Below are 16,936 nucleotides of genomic sequence, written 5' to 3'. Positions count from 1 at the left end.
ATAATTGATTACTTTCCATGATAATCATGTTGTGTTGGCAAAAAATTCAATGAAATCAATAATGAAAATGATTTGAAGATAAAATATAAAAACTAAAAAGATACGGTGCAAATATGTCGTTATGTCTTTTCTTGTTAATTGAATTATATGTTAATCAAATAAATATTCCGTTAAAATAAAATTAGTTTCGTTTATACTTTTCTCGAAGTTTTAATTATTCACCTAAAAATAAAAATAATAAAATAATTTATCCAAAAATTCTAACGAAGCTCTACATTTATGTATTAGCTAGATATGGTTTGTATATTGAAAAAATGAATTTAAGAACTTAATAGGTTCATTAGGTGACGGCCCAACGCAGCCCAGCCCAGTCAGAGGCGAAGCCCAGCCCGGGAGTACAGTTGCAGTATTAAAAGCGCGTTTCCCTCGGACAGAACAGAGGGATTGGCGCGCGAGGGTTTGAAGTTTTGGCGCAGAAAAAATGGCGGAAGAGTACGAAGAGGGTGAAGTTGAGGTGGAGGAAGAGTTCTCCGTTTGGAAGAAGAACACTCCTCTGTTGTACGATCTCTTCATTTCTCACCCTCTTCAATGGCCTTCTCTCACCGTACAATGGGTTCCTTCCTCTACCCAACCCCACTCTCACCCTTCCTTCAATCTCCACAAACTCCTCCTCGCCACTCACACTGCCCAAGGCGAACCCAACTTCCTCATGCTCGTCCACGCTTCACTCCCCGCGGACACGTCCAAACCCATCGTATTCGACGACCCTGACAACCCCGTTCTTCCCAAGGTTTGCGTTTCTCTAACCCCCATTTTTGCTTCTCTTTCCTTGTGCATGCCAACTGTTCGATGAAAGTCCTCAGTGTTTTCACTTGTTGGTGGTCTAATATTGTCTGGTGTTAAGGTTGACTTAAATTCCAAGATGCTATCATAGTTTATCCCAGCTATTATTGAATGTTGTTGGGTTTGTCATGTCACTTCCTGTTATGCCATCATAAGACCATTCATGAGGAGGAATTATTAGGTAGTTTTAGATTAGATGATCCCTAACTAGTCTCTACATAACATGTAATCAAAGTGTTATTAAGATTTTTCTTATAACTTGAAAAACTTAAATACATATTATATATTGATTTGTTAGGATTATGGACACTTATTAGTTTTAGACTATTTAATAATTTATCTCTCTTAAGGGAGTGTGTTGAATATCTCATATCCACTAATAATAAATTCAATATAGTGTATATAAGTGAGAGACAATCATAGTTTTATAAATCAATTTTATAAGGTTAAATTAAATTTATAATTTATTTCTTGGTATTGTTTGTTATTTTTTGTAGGTGGAGATTTCCCAAAGGGTTCCTGTTGACGGGGAGGTAAATCGAGCACGTTGCATGCCGCAGAACCCTAGCACTGTTGCTGCTAAGACGTGTAATTCTGAGGTTTATGTGTTTGATTTTACGAAGCAATATGGGAGCGAGTGTGACCCTGATTTGAGGTTGAGGGGCCACGATAAAGAGGGTTATGGTTTGTCTTGGAGCCCTTTTAAGAACGGGTATCTTTTAAGTGGATCGCATGATCATAAGGTTTGCTTGTGGGACGTGCATGCTGCATCTAAAGAGAATGTGCTTGACGCGCTTCATGTTTATGAGGTAATGTTGGGAATTTGGGAAATAGTGCCGGTTGATAATTTTTAATACTTGGTGTGTTGTGTTGGTCTTTTTGCTTGCTTGGTTGCTTCTTTGATGATTGAATTGGGCTTTGGGTTGTCTTGTCAGGGTCATGAGAGTGTGGTTGAAGATGTGTCCTGGAATTTGAAGGATGAAAATATGTTTGGGTCTGTTGGAGATGACTGTAAACTGGTCATTTGGGATCTGCGGACATGCAAACCCCAGCACTCGGTTAAATCACATGAAAAAGAGGTAACGTTGTTGCTTCGTAATCCTTGCAGGGTCTCTTGTATATCAAGTATGCAAAACAGATCTACTACATATCTTATTATGAAATGGCTGAAGGATCAACATTGAGTGATCTTTGTATTCGTCTGTGAGAAGTTGCTTTACTGTATATGCACACTCTGTTTTTGCACTGACAATTCTATATTGTCTCTGCTTTCTTATTGAATCAGGTAAACTTTATTTCGTTCAATCCATATAATGAATGGATTTTGGCTACAGCATCTTCAGATACAATCGTTGGTCTCTTTGATACACGGAAGCTGGCAGAGCCACTACATGTTTTAAGTAGTCATACGTACGTCATTTTTTTGTCATACTGTGTGTTTTCCTTAATACTACTACTGTTACCACAAATTAACAATGGCTTGGTCCATTGGTCAAATAATTATTCCTGTTGATACTTTTCCAATTTTTCAATGTGATGACTGATTAGTCATTAGCTTTGAAATTTTCATTATTTTTTTGGTACTCACTGAATTGGTTTGTTTGTAATGTGTATAGAGATGAAGTATTCCAGGTAGAGTGGGATCCTAATCATGAAACTGTGTTGGCATCTTCTGGGGCTGACAGACGGCTGATGGTTTGGGATCTTAACAGGTATGTGCAGACTGCAGACTCCTCCGGAATACTTTGTTTATTTTCCTTCCCCGACATTTGTTGCGATTAGTTGATCTAGTACTGTAGGTAGCGTTATGCTCAAGGTTATTACATCGATCATAATATAAAATATATATAGACAAATTGTTGAATGTATGATTTATAACAATATCAATGATATGATATTGTTTGTATTGAAACAGCCTAATGAGTGAATAACAAATAAAACAATAGAATAATCAATAAATAAATGTTTAGAAACATTCCTTTAATTTTTCCTTATTTAACAATATAGGTTTATATTACCTTTTTGTTTTCCTTTATGAAAATTGGTGTAAAGTAAAAAATTAAAAATTAAAAAAATAACAAATGTGTGGTTCATATTAATGAGTATGAAATCGCAGCAATTAATCATGTATTGTATTAAGATTTAAAGTCATTTAAAATTATGATTGTGCCTGTTTATTTGCACAATGAATAAATAATAATTATCGACATAATGAGTTGAAGTGTGGCCTTAACGCGTTACGTTGATGTCTCAGGATTGGTGATGAGCAGATAGAGGGAGATGGTGACGGTGGGCCTCCCGAACTACTCTTCTCTCACGGGGGTCACAAAGGAAAAATATCAGATTTTTCATGGAACAAAAACCTGCCATGGGTTATCACAAGTGTAGCTGAGGACAATTCTTTCCATATATGGCAAATGGCAGAGAGCATTTACAATGATGGAGATGACGATGACATATGGACAGCCAATGATTAACTAACCAGACACAGCCTCAAAGGCGACCATTGCTCTCTTGTTTTAATGGAATCTTTCACCACTTCGTTTTTATTACCATCGCCTTTTGGTTTCATGTTATTGTATTGCTGGAACAGTAATGGCAGCGTAGTATCCTTTGTCATTCATGAATTCTCTTTTATATGCATATCTATCTCTGAAGAGTGTAAAAAAATGCGAGTAAATTGCAATATAAGATGTAATAGTAATAATCATTAATTAAAAGTTAATAGTTTAAATTTTAGTGTAATAACATACATTAATTGAAAATTAACAGTTAAGAATTTAATGAGTTTTAGATTTATTATGCATTTGATTTTGTACAATTCTAAACTGATGATTTTCTAATCATAACTGCAACATACAAGTATACATATCATGTGGGTGTAGTGAGTTTTTTTATATTATTTTTTTATATTTTAATTTTCTATAAACAACGTACAATTTAGTTTTGCAGAACTAAAACAATGAAGCTTTTTTGATTAGTCTAGAACAATGAAGTTTAAGGGGCAGCGGGGGGGACAAATAATTTTTTAGTCTTATTATATTATTTTTTATATTTTATTTAACTTTTTAAGGTATGAATATCTGCTTGGTTTATATACTACACGAAAGTTGGACGAAAAGTTGTTTTCCAAATGGTTTTTATCTCACACTGTAATGTTGAGGGAGCAAGTCTGGTATGATTGATAGATTTTAAATCTAGCTTCTACATGCGAAATTTCTTATACATTTTCTTCATTTAGTTTTTTATACATGATATTATATTCTTTTCTGTCTTTATATGAAAAACATTTTAATTTAGTTCCAATACATGGCTAAATATAATTTGAACGGAGAAAAAAGGTACAATGTAACGATGAGAAATAAGCAATCTATAGTAATTCTGTAAGTCTAAGGTTTTGACTCATAAAAAGTAGAATTAAAGATGGGGTTTCACTATCTTCAAAAAATAAAAAAAGATAAATCAATGGCTGTATCACAAAAAAAATCAGTCCATCGCCTCTCCTTTTGATGCTTCAAAATGAGTAAAACTAAAACAACTTTAAGTAACTCTTAAACACTGTTATAAAAACCTCCGTTCACTTCAAGTCATTGCCACTTTGTTCCACGTCAATAGGTTATTCTTTGTAGCCTATCGAATCATCATAATCAAGTCAAATTACATTTTTTTTTTCTCCGTCAGTACATCAATCAACTATCTTTAAGGAACATGTAAAACTTCTTCAAACTTTATTGACCGTGATCTCTACCAAGATTGCATCTTTATTTTTGAGTCACCTGCATTATGAAACTCAGCGTTACGCCTTTATTCTTTCGCAACCACCACATTAGAACTAACAACTACAACTACATTCTGTCACAAAGTTGTTATACTTGAGCACCCCCAACAATTTCCTATTACCAAACTTTCAAGCTACGCAAAACCTGTGAAACTCATCATCTCTGTTTTTCTCCCATCGTAAGAGGACGAATCAATATTGGGAGTGTGTTATATGGTTAGGGTGACAGCATTTGAATAGCAATTTTTCAATGGATTTAGTTTTTGTTTGCTACTGCGTCCTTGATCCACGTGTAGTGCATTTTCAACTCAACAATAAGAAATGGATGCATAAACAAGCCTGTACTGCTACTGATTAGCGCCCAAGGTGAACCAGACGGAATACCAAACATGCGCTTCTCAAGTGTTATGCTTGATTGCAACTTATAATCCTAGCAATAAATAAAGGACATTTTGCAATAATTTGATTTGAAGTATTTGAAAGTGGTTGTTTAATTGTAGACCAGTGTCTCTCTTATGAATAAACATTTCCTTCTAATAAAAAAATGAAGAAATGCCTTGTGACATAAAAAGTTTAGGCATTTTCAAATTTATTCCTTAATTAAATAGGTCATATTTTATACTTGAAAAAAAAATTATGTCTACCTTTATGTGCATGATTTTTTTAGTTCAGACCATATACACTGGGTAGCCAACTAATGGAAAATTTTCAATTGCACCTTAGCGAAGCGAGGTAAGTGATTACAAATTTTGTTTTCACAGTGGCAGTCGAAGTATAAGATACAATCACGTAAAGTTTTATTAATCATTCCATGTCCGAAAAACCTTCTTATTACCGAAATCTATCGAAGACTTGTTCTCTAAGTGCAGACAGGCTGATATGCTTCCCATCATCGTATCACTCTAAAGGTAGCAGGGTTCCATTGGTAATTGAAACAGCTACTTGTGTTCTCAAATACAAAACAAGCCACTTGTCTGTCAAATACAAAACAAGCCACTTGTCTGTCTTAACACGTAGAAGACATGCCCATATGCAAAAATCTTCCGTTAGAGGACAACTGTTCCTTCTGGATATAAATTAGTCAACCCTTGCCCAGCAAAAATGCTAAAGACAGAAGTAAACCTCTCATATTATTCAGATAAACAAAAAAAATAAAAACAAAAACAAAGCCAGCAACCATACAGACCAATTTTATCGTCTCACTCACACAAGATTTTATATTACACAAAATGACATTGGTGTCTCACCTGTCCACATCACTAAGTACTGAAAGATGAAACACACCCCATCATCCCTATGTTCTGTAATCCATCAATGAAAACCTTGTGAATTTAGAAAACATGAATCACCACTTAAAATCCTCTTATTAAACTTAGCAGAGTTAAGATTGACTGAGCATAGAAACATTTATGATGTCATTTTAACAAGTCCCATGCATAATTAAAAAAACCAGGAAACTTAATTGCATAGAGAAGCACCAAATCTGTCTCAGCCATTAGCTATGCTGGCTACAGATCAACTACTTGATCTCGTTTAAATAAAACATTTATCTACGACTAATCTTCCATAGTAGAATAGCCATTTGAACCACCATAATGCAGCAGAGGGTCAAAATGAGAAAATTATTTTTCAAAAATGACTTGGTAGGTAGCTGATGCTGCATCTGGTACGAGATATTGGAAGGAGAAATTACCATAGCAATGATGAAAGCCATCATTTCATTAATTCTTCAACCAGCAGTTGCTGCACGAGATCCCCCTAAAAAAGGTACATCCATTAGAACATTTTAAAGGATAGGGACTAGGGAGCAAGAATATTCAACTTCCATGCCTTAAAGTCATCACACTGGACTCAATCCTAATAGCTTTGAAAACAGGGATAAAATAGACTATATAATAAAAAATTGAAAAAGAAAATAGTTTTCAACCTTCTTGGTAAAAGAGTTCGAAATAATGTTCAGCACAATAATTTGTATGTTGAATCTTTAAAATTCGGTTGCTTCAATCTTCTGCGAGGAAATCTAGTCATTACATGGCACCATTTGTTAACTCATACAGACACAAACTACCTCGGATCATTTCTATAAGAGACAAATGTAGCATAAAATACACTATAATTTGTTTCTAATAGAAAAGACCAGAATAAGTGTTTAACATCTAGCCATCTTACAAGAACTCTGCAACGCTAGTAATAGTAACAAACACAATCTGTCATTCTCACTGAAGCTAAATATAATCCTGCATAAAATCTAGCAATCAGATTTCATCCCTAGAATATAAGGAAAATTATGAATTATAGCAAACGAACACAATACCAAATAAAATTTATTATTAAAAAAAAAAAAAAACGTGTTTCTGGGTGGCCATCTGAGTTCAGAACTCCCAACAATTCATGATCCAAACAGTTATAAATGCCAGAGCCCAGAGCTCAAATTGCAATGCAAATTCTTCTCCCTCTATCAAATCTCAATGCTTCCTATACTGAACATTCACAAAGCTAAACTAGATAACAAGACGAGCAAATAGCACAGCTCCCAAAAAGTGACCAAAGATGATACCATTACTAGCATGAGCCAGCAATCAAAATGTACCTAAGCCGAGTATAAACACAAAACAAGCAAAAAACAAACATGTCACCCTAGAATGAGACAGTGTATGATGTATATCGTCATTAAGTCCCACCTTTTCTTTTACTTGATCCATTAGACCCGGCCTGTTGTCCAACCCCACAAGCACGAAGGTCCTTGAGCCCCAAATTCTGGCCAGCAAGACACTGCAGGTTCTCAAACTCACAACCACCAAAACCTTCCACATTCAACGACTCACTCTCCCCAATCTTCCCATCCCCACCAGGGCGAAGGCAATACACCCTGTCATCACACTGCACGTTACAAGGGTTCATGACATAAGAACCAGGCACGTTAGCCATTGGAGGGTTAGCATTGGGCGATTTCTGATAAGGAAAAGACCCAATCTCCCCTTCAATCCTCCCCCTTATGTCGACAAGCAAACACTTCAACCTCGCAATTTCAGCCTCCAGAGCAGCCTGCCCCTGCAGCTTCTTCATCAAATGCTGGTTCAGAGCCCTCAGTTTCACAACCTCGTCCTCCAGCGACGCCGCACGTGCCTTCTTCTTCTCTCTGTACTTGCGAACCGCTTCCTTGTTCCCCAAAGGTCGCTTCTTTGACGACTTCTTCTCCGCGGACTCGGCGGTGTCGTCGGTGGCGACGAGGTCCTCCGCCGGAGCGGGCACAATCTTGGTGTGGACGTGGTAGCACGTGTGGGTGTGCGAGAAATCGGGGCCGGGAGGGTTGCACGTGTGGGTGTGCGTGCAGGCGTGCGTGTCCTTGAGAAGCTCGTCGAAGAAGCTGTCCATTGAACCGCTGCTCGGAATCTCGCCCATGTTCGGACTCGAAAACACTTCCTGGTTCGAAAAGTCAAGCTCGCCGTCGTCCATTGAGAAAACCCCCAAATCGAAAAACCTAATCCAAAATGCGCGAATTGAAATTATGGAAACCCTAATTAGAAAAGATCATTTGCGAAACGAAAAACATAAGACGCACGTACCAGGAAGAAGCGATAGGTTGAGACTTGAGAGATCCCACCGATTATTTTTTCTTTGTCGGTTCTCACTCGCTCTCTCTTTCAACTTTCAATCGCTTCAAATTTATACGTATTCTCGTCGTCTGAGTGTACCTGTGATCGTGAATTTTGAAATAATAATTCACGTAGGGCCCATACCTTCTTTTCTTTTTCTTTTTCTTTTTTTTTTTTTATGATTAGGGCCCATATCTTCTCCTTATTCTGGGTCAACACTTATGCATTATTGGCAGATTAATATCACAATAATTATTACTAGTAATATTTTCTTAAATCAGTTTCTTCCCTTAAAAGATACTTACTAATAGTAAGCTTTTTGACATTTTCATAGTTTCATAACTATTATTGTTGTTCCTGTCGTGTGTTGCAAAAAATAATTTTAAGTATCGTCGTCGCACTTAAGATTTACATAAAGAGGGCAAATCGAATCTTATTAAAGCATCATTTTGTTATGCTCCTTTTTCTGTTTAGCTTCTTCTTTCTATTAGATTAATGTCAACGGCGACCAGTTCTAAACTTGGAGGCTACAATTTTCTTCCACTAAAATATTTCATTATTTCTTTAATTTAACTGTCTTAAATTTTTTATCTACTATCTAGTGCGCGACGATATCAATTATTGAATTAAAATTTTTAATATATAAATTAAGTTTATAAATTTTTTAAAATTTTGAAAATACTTTATATTTTATCTCATTAATTTAAATTGATAGATAAATATAAAAATATTTTATACGCTAAATTGAAATAATGAGATGAAGTATCAATTAAATTTTAAAAAAAAATTCAGACTTAAATTATGTATTAAGAATTTTTAATTTAACGATTAATGGAAACCTTTGAGTTTATGACTGTTTTATTAATTATATGAAATTTTATTGTTTTGACATTAGTATTGTTGAGGACTGTGGGTTAAGGAGATATTGAAAATCAGTTAGTCTCTAAATATTTGAACCAGAGATAAGTCAAGACAACTTAGAAAAGTATTATAAAAAAAAAAGAATTCTTAGATTTTGAGCCTTATAACCCAAGTTTTCAAAATTTTAAAGAGAAGTTCTCTAAGAACCTAAAATCTCCTCTTTTTCTTATTCTTCTTAAAACTCCTTTTTTTTCTACTTCTTGTAGCTAAGCCAAGCTGTTGTGTTGTGAATTTGAAAGCTTGTGTTGTTATGGATTGCATGTTGAATTGTGATGTTTCAAGTTCATGTAGTTGTTGAATCCTTAATTCCGAGTGAAAAGGAAATGATGAGTTGTTAGTCTTTGGTTCTTGATGGTGTTTTGTGAGGATTTAGTGATTCTTGGTAATCTATGGTTGCATGTTATTTTTGATGATGAAATCGTGTTGTATATGTTGTATAAATGTTGTTTAGTGTAATACATGTTGTTGGGATTGCTTATTTTAGGTGGATTCACGAAATTGGGTTCTACATAAGTGTGAAAATTGATATCGCGCCACGTGTGACTCCAAATAAGAGTTCTCTCTATTTTACTCACATTAGATGCAAAATTGGTGGCGTCGGATGTGAAGAGAGAGAATTGTTTTTGGTTAGAATATTGTTGGGCATGAGTTGAATGGCATCAAACTTGATGAGAAAGACTCGTTTTTGTCTGGATTCATGTGGGGTGATAGTCTATGTGGCATCGAGCATAGGTTGAATGGCGCCGAATGTGATAAGAGAGACTTGTTTCTGTTTTGATTCACGTAAGGTGATAGTATATGTGACGTCGAGCATGAGTAAGCTAAAGACCTTCTGTCTAATTAGGGTCGTCATGGGTTGTACCACATTAGACGCGAGAGAGCAAGAAATTCTCTACCTCAACCATGCTGGATGCGAGTAGCTTGACGTTAAGCGTGAGTGAAATAAGGAACCATTTGTCTGAATGGTACCGAACATCTTCTAAGTGGTACCGAGCGCAAGTTGCATGATCAAAGTTATTGTTTTAAGTGATTTAAATAGTTGAATGATGAATAAAATAGATAATTAAAATTAATTTTTAATTATAAGAGATAATTTTTTATTGATTAAATATTATTTTAATAATATAAGAATTGATTTTGAGAACATAAAATAATTTTTTTATATATTTTAGAATAGACTTTATAACTATCACATAAAAAAATTTATGTATGTCCTAAAACAACTTATTTTTATAATTATTTACTTAAAAAATTGAAACATGGTCAAATTTTAAAGCTGCAAATTTGAATGTTCTCCTTTTGAATTATTTATAACATTAATAAAGATAATACAATTTTGTTTATAATCCTTTTATCTTTGATTTATTATAACTCAGAGAAAAAAGACAATTCATATTTAAATAATAATAATTATATTTTATGCTTCTCAACTTTTATTTTCTTACGAAATTTGATAATTTTTTTCATAATTTATTTTCTCATATATTTAGATTTCAGCAATTTATATTTTGTCGGTAATTATTTTTTAAAATACTAACAAAGATATATTATAGTAATACTAATGGATTAACATGTTTATTATAAGGTTTAATTATGGAAATTGATCGTTATTAAATTATAGAACACACATATAATTGGACACATTTTTAAGTGTGATTAAATAATGATAAATTAAAAAAAAAAGAACAAAAAAAAAGTAATTAAACTTACTATAAATGAATACTTAAAAGCTTAGACATATTAGAAGTTTTGAGAATTTATGTTGATTTGGGTTGTGAAGGCCCGTTAAGCCGAAAGCCTATTGAACCCAGCTGCATCGCACCCACAAAAGTCCAATCACGAATCCTATTACTTTTTAAAATTACTATTATAGTATTATTATACCAACTTTTTTCTTTTTAAGAATATAAAACACTCAAAACAGCATCTTTTCTTTGATCTTTTTGGGAACTTATATTTTACTTTTCTTCTTTTTACTTGTACTTTTTAATTTTGGCCATAGCTTATATATTACTTCGTTTCATAAAATGCTCCGAATGGTATCCGTGTATCGAAACGGAGAAAGTTTTGCAATAGTAATCAAAATGTTTTTATATAGTTTAAATTCATAATAAGTAAATATTTTAAATATATAAATTCTATTATAACTAAAAGTAATAATAAATAAATATTTTAGACATGTAATTATATTTTAGATTTATGATAATAATTTATATAATGATATAAGATTACTTATAGTTTTAAAATTTAAATGAAGGAGGTGATGTTTGAGTCAAAGATAGAGAAACTCTTCAAATTCACTGCGGTTACTAATGTATTTTGAAATATTAACCAGATTCTATTAATAATGATATTTGAGTACTTGTCTTACCTTTATTCACTTTTTAAAAAAGTTAAATCATATGTAAATCTATAAGATTTTTTTTATTCGGCTTTTTAAAACTGAACAAAAATAAAGTAATCTCTCAACTGTTAATAAAAAAATTAACGATTAATAGTTTAATACATACATAATTTATTTTATATAAATATGCTTAATTGCACATAAATGTTATCTTATTTATATATAAAATTCTTATATTAATTTTTAACTATCTTATAAGAGTATTAAATAAAAATAAATATATTTAATATATTATAATAATACAAACAATATTTTTGTGGTCTTTCACGTTTATTTTTAGAAGAAAATTTTATTCTTGTTTATTTTTTATTTTAAAAGCTCAAGACAATTAATTATTATTTTTTTAAAATTATTTTATTCACCAAGGTACTAGATAAAAAAAAGGTACATGATAAATGCTTAAATTATTGTAAAAAAAATTTATCTATATTTTTTTTAGTGAACAATAAATAACAAATAGAACATGTTAAATTTATTATAATACCTTTTAATATTAGTTTTATAATAAATTATTATCTTAATAAAAATTGATAGTTATTAAAATTGTGACCATCACATAATATTAATAATGATAATAATAATGATATATAATAATAATGATAGTGATAGATAAAGATTAGGATTTAGTGATGATACAATAACAATAATGACATAAGTGTTTTTATATTTAAAACAAAAATTATTTCATAATTTATGTCATAATATTCATCAAATCAAACCGACTAAGATAGTAGTTTCTGCTTAAATGTGTATGCGAATTTGGAAGTTTCCGCGTCTTCATTTGGAGTATAGACCATAGAATAATCATAATCGCGGTTTAAATATAATTTTTGTGGATTATAGTCGGTTTGGGTCAACGTATATATAATAAGTAGGCAAAGTAATAGTGGCATATTTCAATAATTTCCTATGATGCATGCATAAAACCAAAATTTAGTACATTGTTGATTATTCCCAGGATAAATTCATTCTAAATCTACAAACCACCTCATCAAGGGGTGCAGCTCCTTTGTTTTTCAATGCAACTGTACACGCACAAAAAATGACAAATAGGTGTTAGAAACTTAGAATTGAAGGTAACTAATTAAAACTTGAGGACCTGCTCCATCGTCTTTTCAAGTGTTCACTATAGCTGTGGTCTGTGCTACTATGTGAGGTACTGTCATCGTCAACACCAAGCAATGCAAGACTCAGATGTAACTCAGCACTTGAATTTGGATAGACTTCGTCATCAATGTTTTCTTGATTTTCTGAATCCTCCTGATCATCCTCACTGGAGTTGAGGAAATATTCAACTTTCTCGTCTCCTTTTAGGATCATCAGTATCTGTAGATATGCAAATAATAAACTTTAATTTAGGAGCTAAAAGTTTTTAAAATAAATATGGAAATGTGAGTTGTATTGAGAATATGACAGCTTAGGTGTCATTTGTGTTGGGAAACAAAGCTCCACGTTGATAAAACAAGATGATAAACCTAAGTACTCAAAATTTCTATTGATACAAATTTTTTAAGTCTATTTAGATACAAACTTATAAGTATTTTAGAGAGTTTCTTTATAGAAAATAATTATTTATTTTCAATAAAGAAACTCTCAAAAGAATTTCTAATTTACATCTAAATAAATTCTTAAATGATAATCAAAAGCACATATATGAAAGTTTAAGTTCAAAATAGATAATGTATAAATTTTTTATACACAAAATATTACACTTCTCTTAGAAAACATATCTCTAGAGAACAAATACAAAAATAAACCATCAATTTGGTATTACCTGTTTCAGTTTAGGACGAAGCCGAGCAGATCGTGTGATGCATAAGGATGCTGCCAGAACCATTCTTTGCAATTGGGCCTCATTAGCTTTCCCTTCTAAATTTGGGTCCAATAAGCCTTTAATATCCCCTCTGTCTATTATTGGTTTTGCCTGAAAATGAAAACATTGTTTATAAATCCTAGATTTAAAAGCTATAATGTATCAAAAAAGGATTTATAGTTTGACCAATGCTATTTTCATAACATTATCTTATACTATTTGTTCAGAGTTCATATTTTTTTCTGTCTCTCCATCACTCTATTCATCTTATCTTGCACTTTTCCTTCTCTTCTAGTGTTGAAGGTGCTTGAGAATAAAATTATTCTTATGTCATTAACAGAAGCCAAAAATCATTCTAGTAAACGGGGTTAGGTCTTACCCACACAACCAAACTCTCCTGTCCTATGCAAGCGGATGAGCTGATTGGTTCCCTTCCTGATATTAGTTCAAGTAGCACTACACCGAAGGCATAGACATCTATCTTGTCACTGACCTTTCCATACATGAAGTACTCAGGAGCAAGATAGCCAAATGTTCCAACTACATCTTGTATCAAAAAGGATGAATTTGTTGGTCCCCATATTGCAAGTCCGAAATCAGACAACTTCATCAAAAGGACAATCATGATTCATGAGTGACATAAAGAATTTCACACATAATAATGCTACTTCATTTGAATTCTAACAGTATCAATTTATTAAATGTTCTTTTCAATACGAAAGTCTCAAAACTTTTGATTACTTGTGGTTCAAGCCCTTGGGAGAGAAGAATGTTGGAAGACTTGACATCTCTATGTATAACTGGCTTCAAAGCTTCCCTGTGTAGGTAATCAAGCGCTTCAGCGATCCTAACAGCTATATTAAATCTCACTTCCCATGACAAGATGGATCCATCCTTGTTCTTTCCTATGTCCATTTTCAAATTCACATCAGCACCATTTCCATCTTCCAACAATTGAAATAATGGATGAAAAGCAAAAGCAAAAATCCACTGAATACCATGCATATTTTCTTCTAAGCTGCCTCTGGGGAAATAATCATAAACAGAGATTAAAGTATTGTTCTCCATGCAAATCCCAAGTAGAGGGGCGATGCTTTTGTGCTTCAATGAGGATATTATTTCCATCTCAAGGGCAAAATCTCTCCAGGCTTCTTTTGATGACTGCAATACTTTAACTGCAATTGGCTTTTCACCAGGGAGGACTCCTTTGTACACACGATTGCTCCCTCCTTTTCCAACCAAGTTTTCTATAATGGAATACAAAGTTATATTATATTTATTTACAAACTAAAGAAAATCATAAGTCAATGTATGACCAGTGTCCAACCTGAAGAGAATTGGTTAGTGCAAGACTTTAGAACCTCAAGGCTGAACCACTTGCAATTGAGTGAATTTATGTTTAACATATCCTCTAGGTCAGTTGGTAGCTCAACGGATGAAAGTGAAGAATTTTTAGAGCTCTCATCGTCAATATATCTGATGCCCCTTTGGAATGGATTTTCCTGGATGGAAGGAGAAGGAGGACTTTTATGTGGTGAACGGTCTGGTAAGGTCATTACCCATTGTACCACTGACATGTCCCTTGGATGAAGGGTTTGTGAGACTCCTGAATTAGTTCTGCGGAGTAAAGGCCACCCAAGTTTCTGCTCTGCAGAATCACCTGCAGACATGGATATTGACCTTGACTCACACTTTTCTGATCCGTTAAACGCTTCTTCCTTCAATTCTAAGGAATTTTTGCGTGTTGGTTTCTCAATCTCCACGGTGGAGTCACCAAATGCAGACTGGATTACTCTGTTACTCAACTTTTCTTCAATGCTTGTTAAACTTGGTCTTGGATCCAGTATAAGACTACCTGCCGCCACAAAAGGAAACAAGCCTTATTCTATTTCACTTTTGTGACTCGCTGACTTATGATACAATTTTTCTAGGAGATAAAGACATAGTTTCCTCTATAAAACAAGAACATAGATATGAACCTGGTTGTTGTTTATTGGTGCACCTCCTGAAGACAATTCTTGAGTCATGGATGGCTAGAACATTGGTGGTGGGTGGTAGTCGCTTGGCGCAATATTTAGCTGTGGCACCTCGACCCCTGCAATTCAAATCTGTTTTAGTCTTTTAAAACAATCAGAAAAGGAAAATTAAGTAAAAGTACACATCAGATAAGCTAAAACCACAACAAAACCGGTGAAATACAAGCTCTACATACCCTACCACTAGAGCCAGGGCAGCATGGTTTTTTGCTTCTCTAACAAGAATGTTTCGGATGGAGCTTCCTGTGAAGATTTGACCTGTCAGACCTACCTGAAATCCAGTCAATAAAATAAAATCTGTCACATTTACCAACCCCTTGAATGAAAGTGAAAATAAATAAGAGAGAGAAATATTTATGTACCTTGTTGACACCACACAGGCCTTCATAAACTTCTAAATAACCATCTATCATGGCCTTGTTTTTTGAAACATAATCTGTATTAAAAAAAATCTTTCAACAACACGTTGAAGGAAAAAAATAGATATACTAGCATGGTTTGAAAATTTGAAGTTGATTACCTGAACTTTTAACAACATGAAATGCTATAACACAATCCCCAGGTTCCGCAACTTTGACAAGAGCCCAGTTGAGTAGCTGTCTGCTACGACCATCAATTCTAATCCCCACCAAAACAAATCTCTTGTCAACTGTCATTGCCTTTTGCCCTTTTACCAAACACCTCTCACCACCTTGTTGAGTAAACTATCTCAATCTCTTCAAAACAGAGTTACTCCTATTACTATCATGCTTGGAACTTGAACCTAATGCCCCAGCACTTGGCACACCACCATATGCATATACTATAGTGGAATATTAAATAGAACAACCTATTAAGAAGAAAAAAAATGTTTATGGCCAAGGAAGACGGGAGAGAAAAAAAAAACATTAAAAATGACATGACCAATTGCATGAAAGAAAACCCGTGGAGGCCTTGAATAAATATAATATATAATATGGTGGTAGGAAACGATCATGGCATTAAAAAAATGTTGAATAAAACAAAGGAAGGCAAAGGAATATGCACCTAAATGTTGTAAGGAGGCAGATGTGTTTTTGAGTGAAATAAAACAGCATGAGCGAGCGTACCTAGTTGAAGTAAAAATCGAAAGAAGAAAAATGGTAAAATAAAAGAACACACAGGGAATGGATATGGAGGGGTAGAATATGTTGAATTTAGAAAGGGTGTGTGTTCTTGAATGGAAAGAGAAACATAGTAAAAGATGTGAAGGCCTTGGGGTGAAGAAAAGAAGTGGCGCGAAAAGTACGGATAGAAAGTAGTGAGTGATATAATAGGCACCTGAAAATTTTTAGTCCTAAGAGGGCGTTTTCGCGGCAAGCCCTTGTTATACGGTCTTCTAACTTGTTACACGGCTCCACGAATATTGCGCCTTACTCTCACTCTTTTTCTTCTTCTAATCACTAATAATATTATAACAACAATTTTTATATTTCCTTTCTCATTTTTCCCCCTTTTCTAGATATAAATCAAATAAATAACAACTACTCATTAATTCTAATAATTATTTGTTTATAAGAATAACAT

General features: G+C 33.5%; 3 protein-coding genes across 16 annotated transcripts; 1 reads left to right on the top strand and 2 right to left on the bottom strand.

Annotated features, from left to right (window-relative positions):
* Positions 1 to 381: 381 nt before the first annotated feature.
* LOC109798588 (WD-40 repeat-containing protein MSI3) lies at positions 382 to 3,577 on the top strand. The gene is made up of 6 exons (XM_020358918.3): positions 382 to 790; positions 1,341 to 1,652; positions 1,779 to 1,922; positions 2,129 to 2,253; positions 2,460 to 2,555; positions 3,098 to 3,577. Exons 1-6 carry the CDS (start codon positions 482 to 484, stop codon positions 3,318 to 3,320), a joined length of 1,209 nt encoding a protein of 402 aa, XP_020214507.1. The 5' UTR covers positions 382 to 481; the 3' UTR covers positions 3,321 to 3,577.
* A 678-nt stretch (positions 3,578 to 4,255) lies between these two features.
* Positions 4,256 to 8,343, bottom strand: LOC109798589 (basic leucine zipper 23). Of its 13 annotated transcripts, none has more exons than XR_003804124.2 (5): positions 8,188 to 8,343; positions 7,303 to 8,102; positions 6,315 to 6,379; positions 5,869 to 5,943; positions 4,256 to 4,619 (listed from the first exon to the last, which is right to left on the bottom strand). XR_003804124.2 is itself a non-coding variant. In XM_020358923.3 (4 exons), exons 2-3 carry the CDS (start codon positions 8,075 to 8,077, stop codon positions 6,351 to 6,353), a joined length of 804 nt encoding a protein of 267 aa, XP_020214512.1. In that variant the 5' UTR covers positions 8,078 to 8,102; positions 8,188 to 8,343; the 3' UTR covers positions 4,256 to 4,619; positions 6,315 to 6,350. The 13 variants fall into 13 exon arrangements, 7 of the variants coding, with proteins under 7 accessions (XP_020214512.1, XP_020214511.1, XP_029127138.1 ...); XR_003804126.2 differs by having other exon boundaries at positions 5,869 to 5,922; XR_002239792.3 differs by lacking the exon at positions 4,256 to 4,619 and adding an exon at positions 5,309 to 5,725.
* Positions 8,344 to 12,426: 4,083 nt separating this feature from the next.
* LOC109798587 (kinase with adenine nucleotide alpha hydrolases-like domain-containing protein) lies at positions 12,427 to 16,691 on the bottom strand. 2 transcript variants are annotated; one of them, XM_020358910.3, is made up of 11 exons: positions 16,418 to 16,691; positions 15,912 to 16,220; positions 15,754 to 15,827; positions 15,568 to 15,662; positions 15,335 to 15,450; positions 14,683 to 15,210; positions 14,354 to 14,602; positions 14,097 to 14,260; positions 13,735 to 13,959; positions 13,317 to 13,466; positions 12,427 to 12,868 (listed from the first exon to the last, which is right to left on the bottom strand). In XM_020358910.3, exons 2-11 carry the CDS (start codon positions 16,045 to 16,047, stop codon positions 12,623 to 12,625), a joined length of 1,983 nt encoding a protein of 660 aa, XP_020214499.1. In that variant the 5' UTR covers positions 16,048 to 16,220; positions 16,418 to 16,691; the 3' UTR covers positions 12,427 to 12,622. The 2 variants fall into 2 exon arrangements, with proteins under 2 accessions (XP_020214499.1, XP_020214503.1); XM_020358914.3 differs by having other exon boundaries at positions 16,480 to 16,691.
* Between the last annotated feature and the right edge of the window lie 245 nt (positions 16,692 to 16,936).

This window comes from Cajanus cajan, chromosome 8 (genome assembly GCF_000230855.2).
Source record: "Cajanus cajan strain Asha chromosome 8, NIPB_CcT2T_4, whole genome shotgun sequence".
Lineage (NCBI taxonomy): Eukaryota > Viridiplantae > Streptophyta > Magnoliopsida > Fabales > Fabaceae > Cajanus > Cajanus cajan.
Note: the sequence above shows the minus strand (reverse complement) of the source record. Positions and strands in the feature narration are given on the sequence as shown.

Bases quoted from the DNA above. Each gene is read 5' to 3' on its own strand.
- LOC109798588 (XM_020358918.3), top strand. From the start codon at position 482: ATGGCGGAAGAGTACGAAGAGGGTGAAGTTGAGGTGGAGGAAGAGTTC. The intron at 791-1,340 runs GTTTGCGTTTCT...TATTTTTTGTAG, and splicing joins ACAACCCCGTTCTTCCCAAG to GTGGAGATTTCCCAAAGGGT. The intron at 2,254-2,459 runs GTACGTCATTTT...TAATGTGTATAG, and splicing joins CATGTTTTAAGTAGTCATAC to AGATGAAGTATTCCAGGTAG.
- LOC109798589 (XM_020358923.3), bottom strand. From the start codon at position 8,077: ATGGACGACGGCGAGCTTGACTTTTCGAACCAGGAAGTGTTTTCGAGT. The intron at 6,380-7,302 runs GTGGGACTTAAT...TACCTTTTTTAG, and splicing joins TGGATCAAGTAAAAGAAAAG to GGGGATCTCGTGCAGCAACT.
- LOC109798587 (XM_020358910.3), bottom strand. From the start codon at position 16,047: ATGACAGTTGACAAGAGATTTGTTTTGGTGGGGATTAGAATTGATGGT. The intron at 15,663-15,753 runs GTACATAAATAT...ACTGGATTTCAG, and splicing joins GCCTGTGTGGTGTCAACAAG to GTAGGTCTGACAGGTCAAAT. The intron at 12,869-13,316 runs GTAATACCAAAT...GCATATCTACAG, and splicing joins TTCGTCCTAAACTGAAACAG to ATACTGATGATCCTAAAAGG.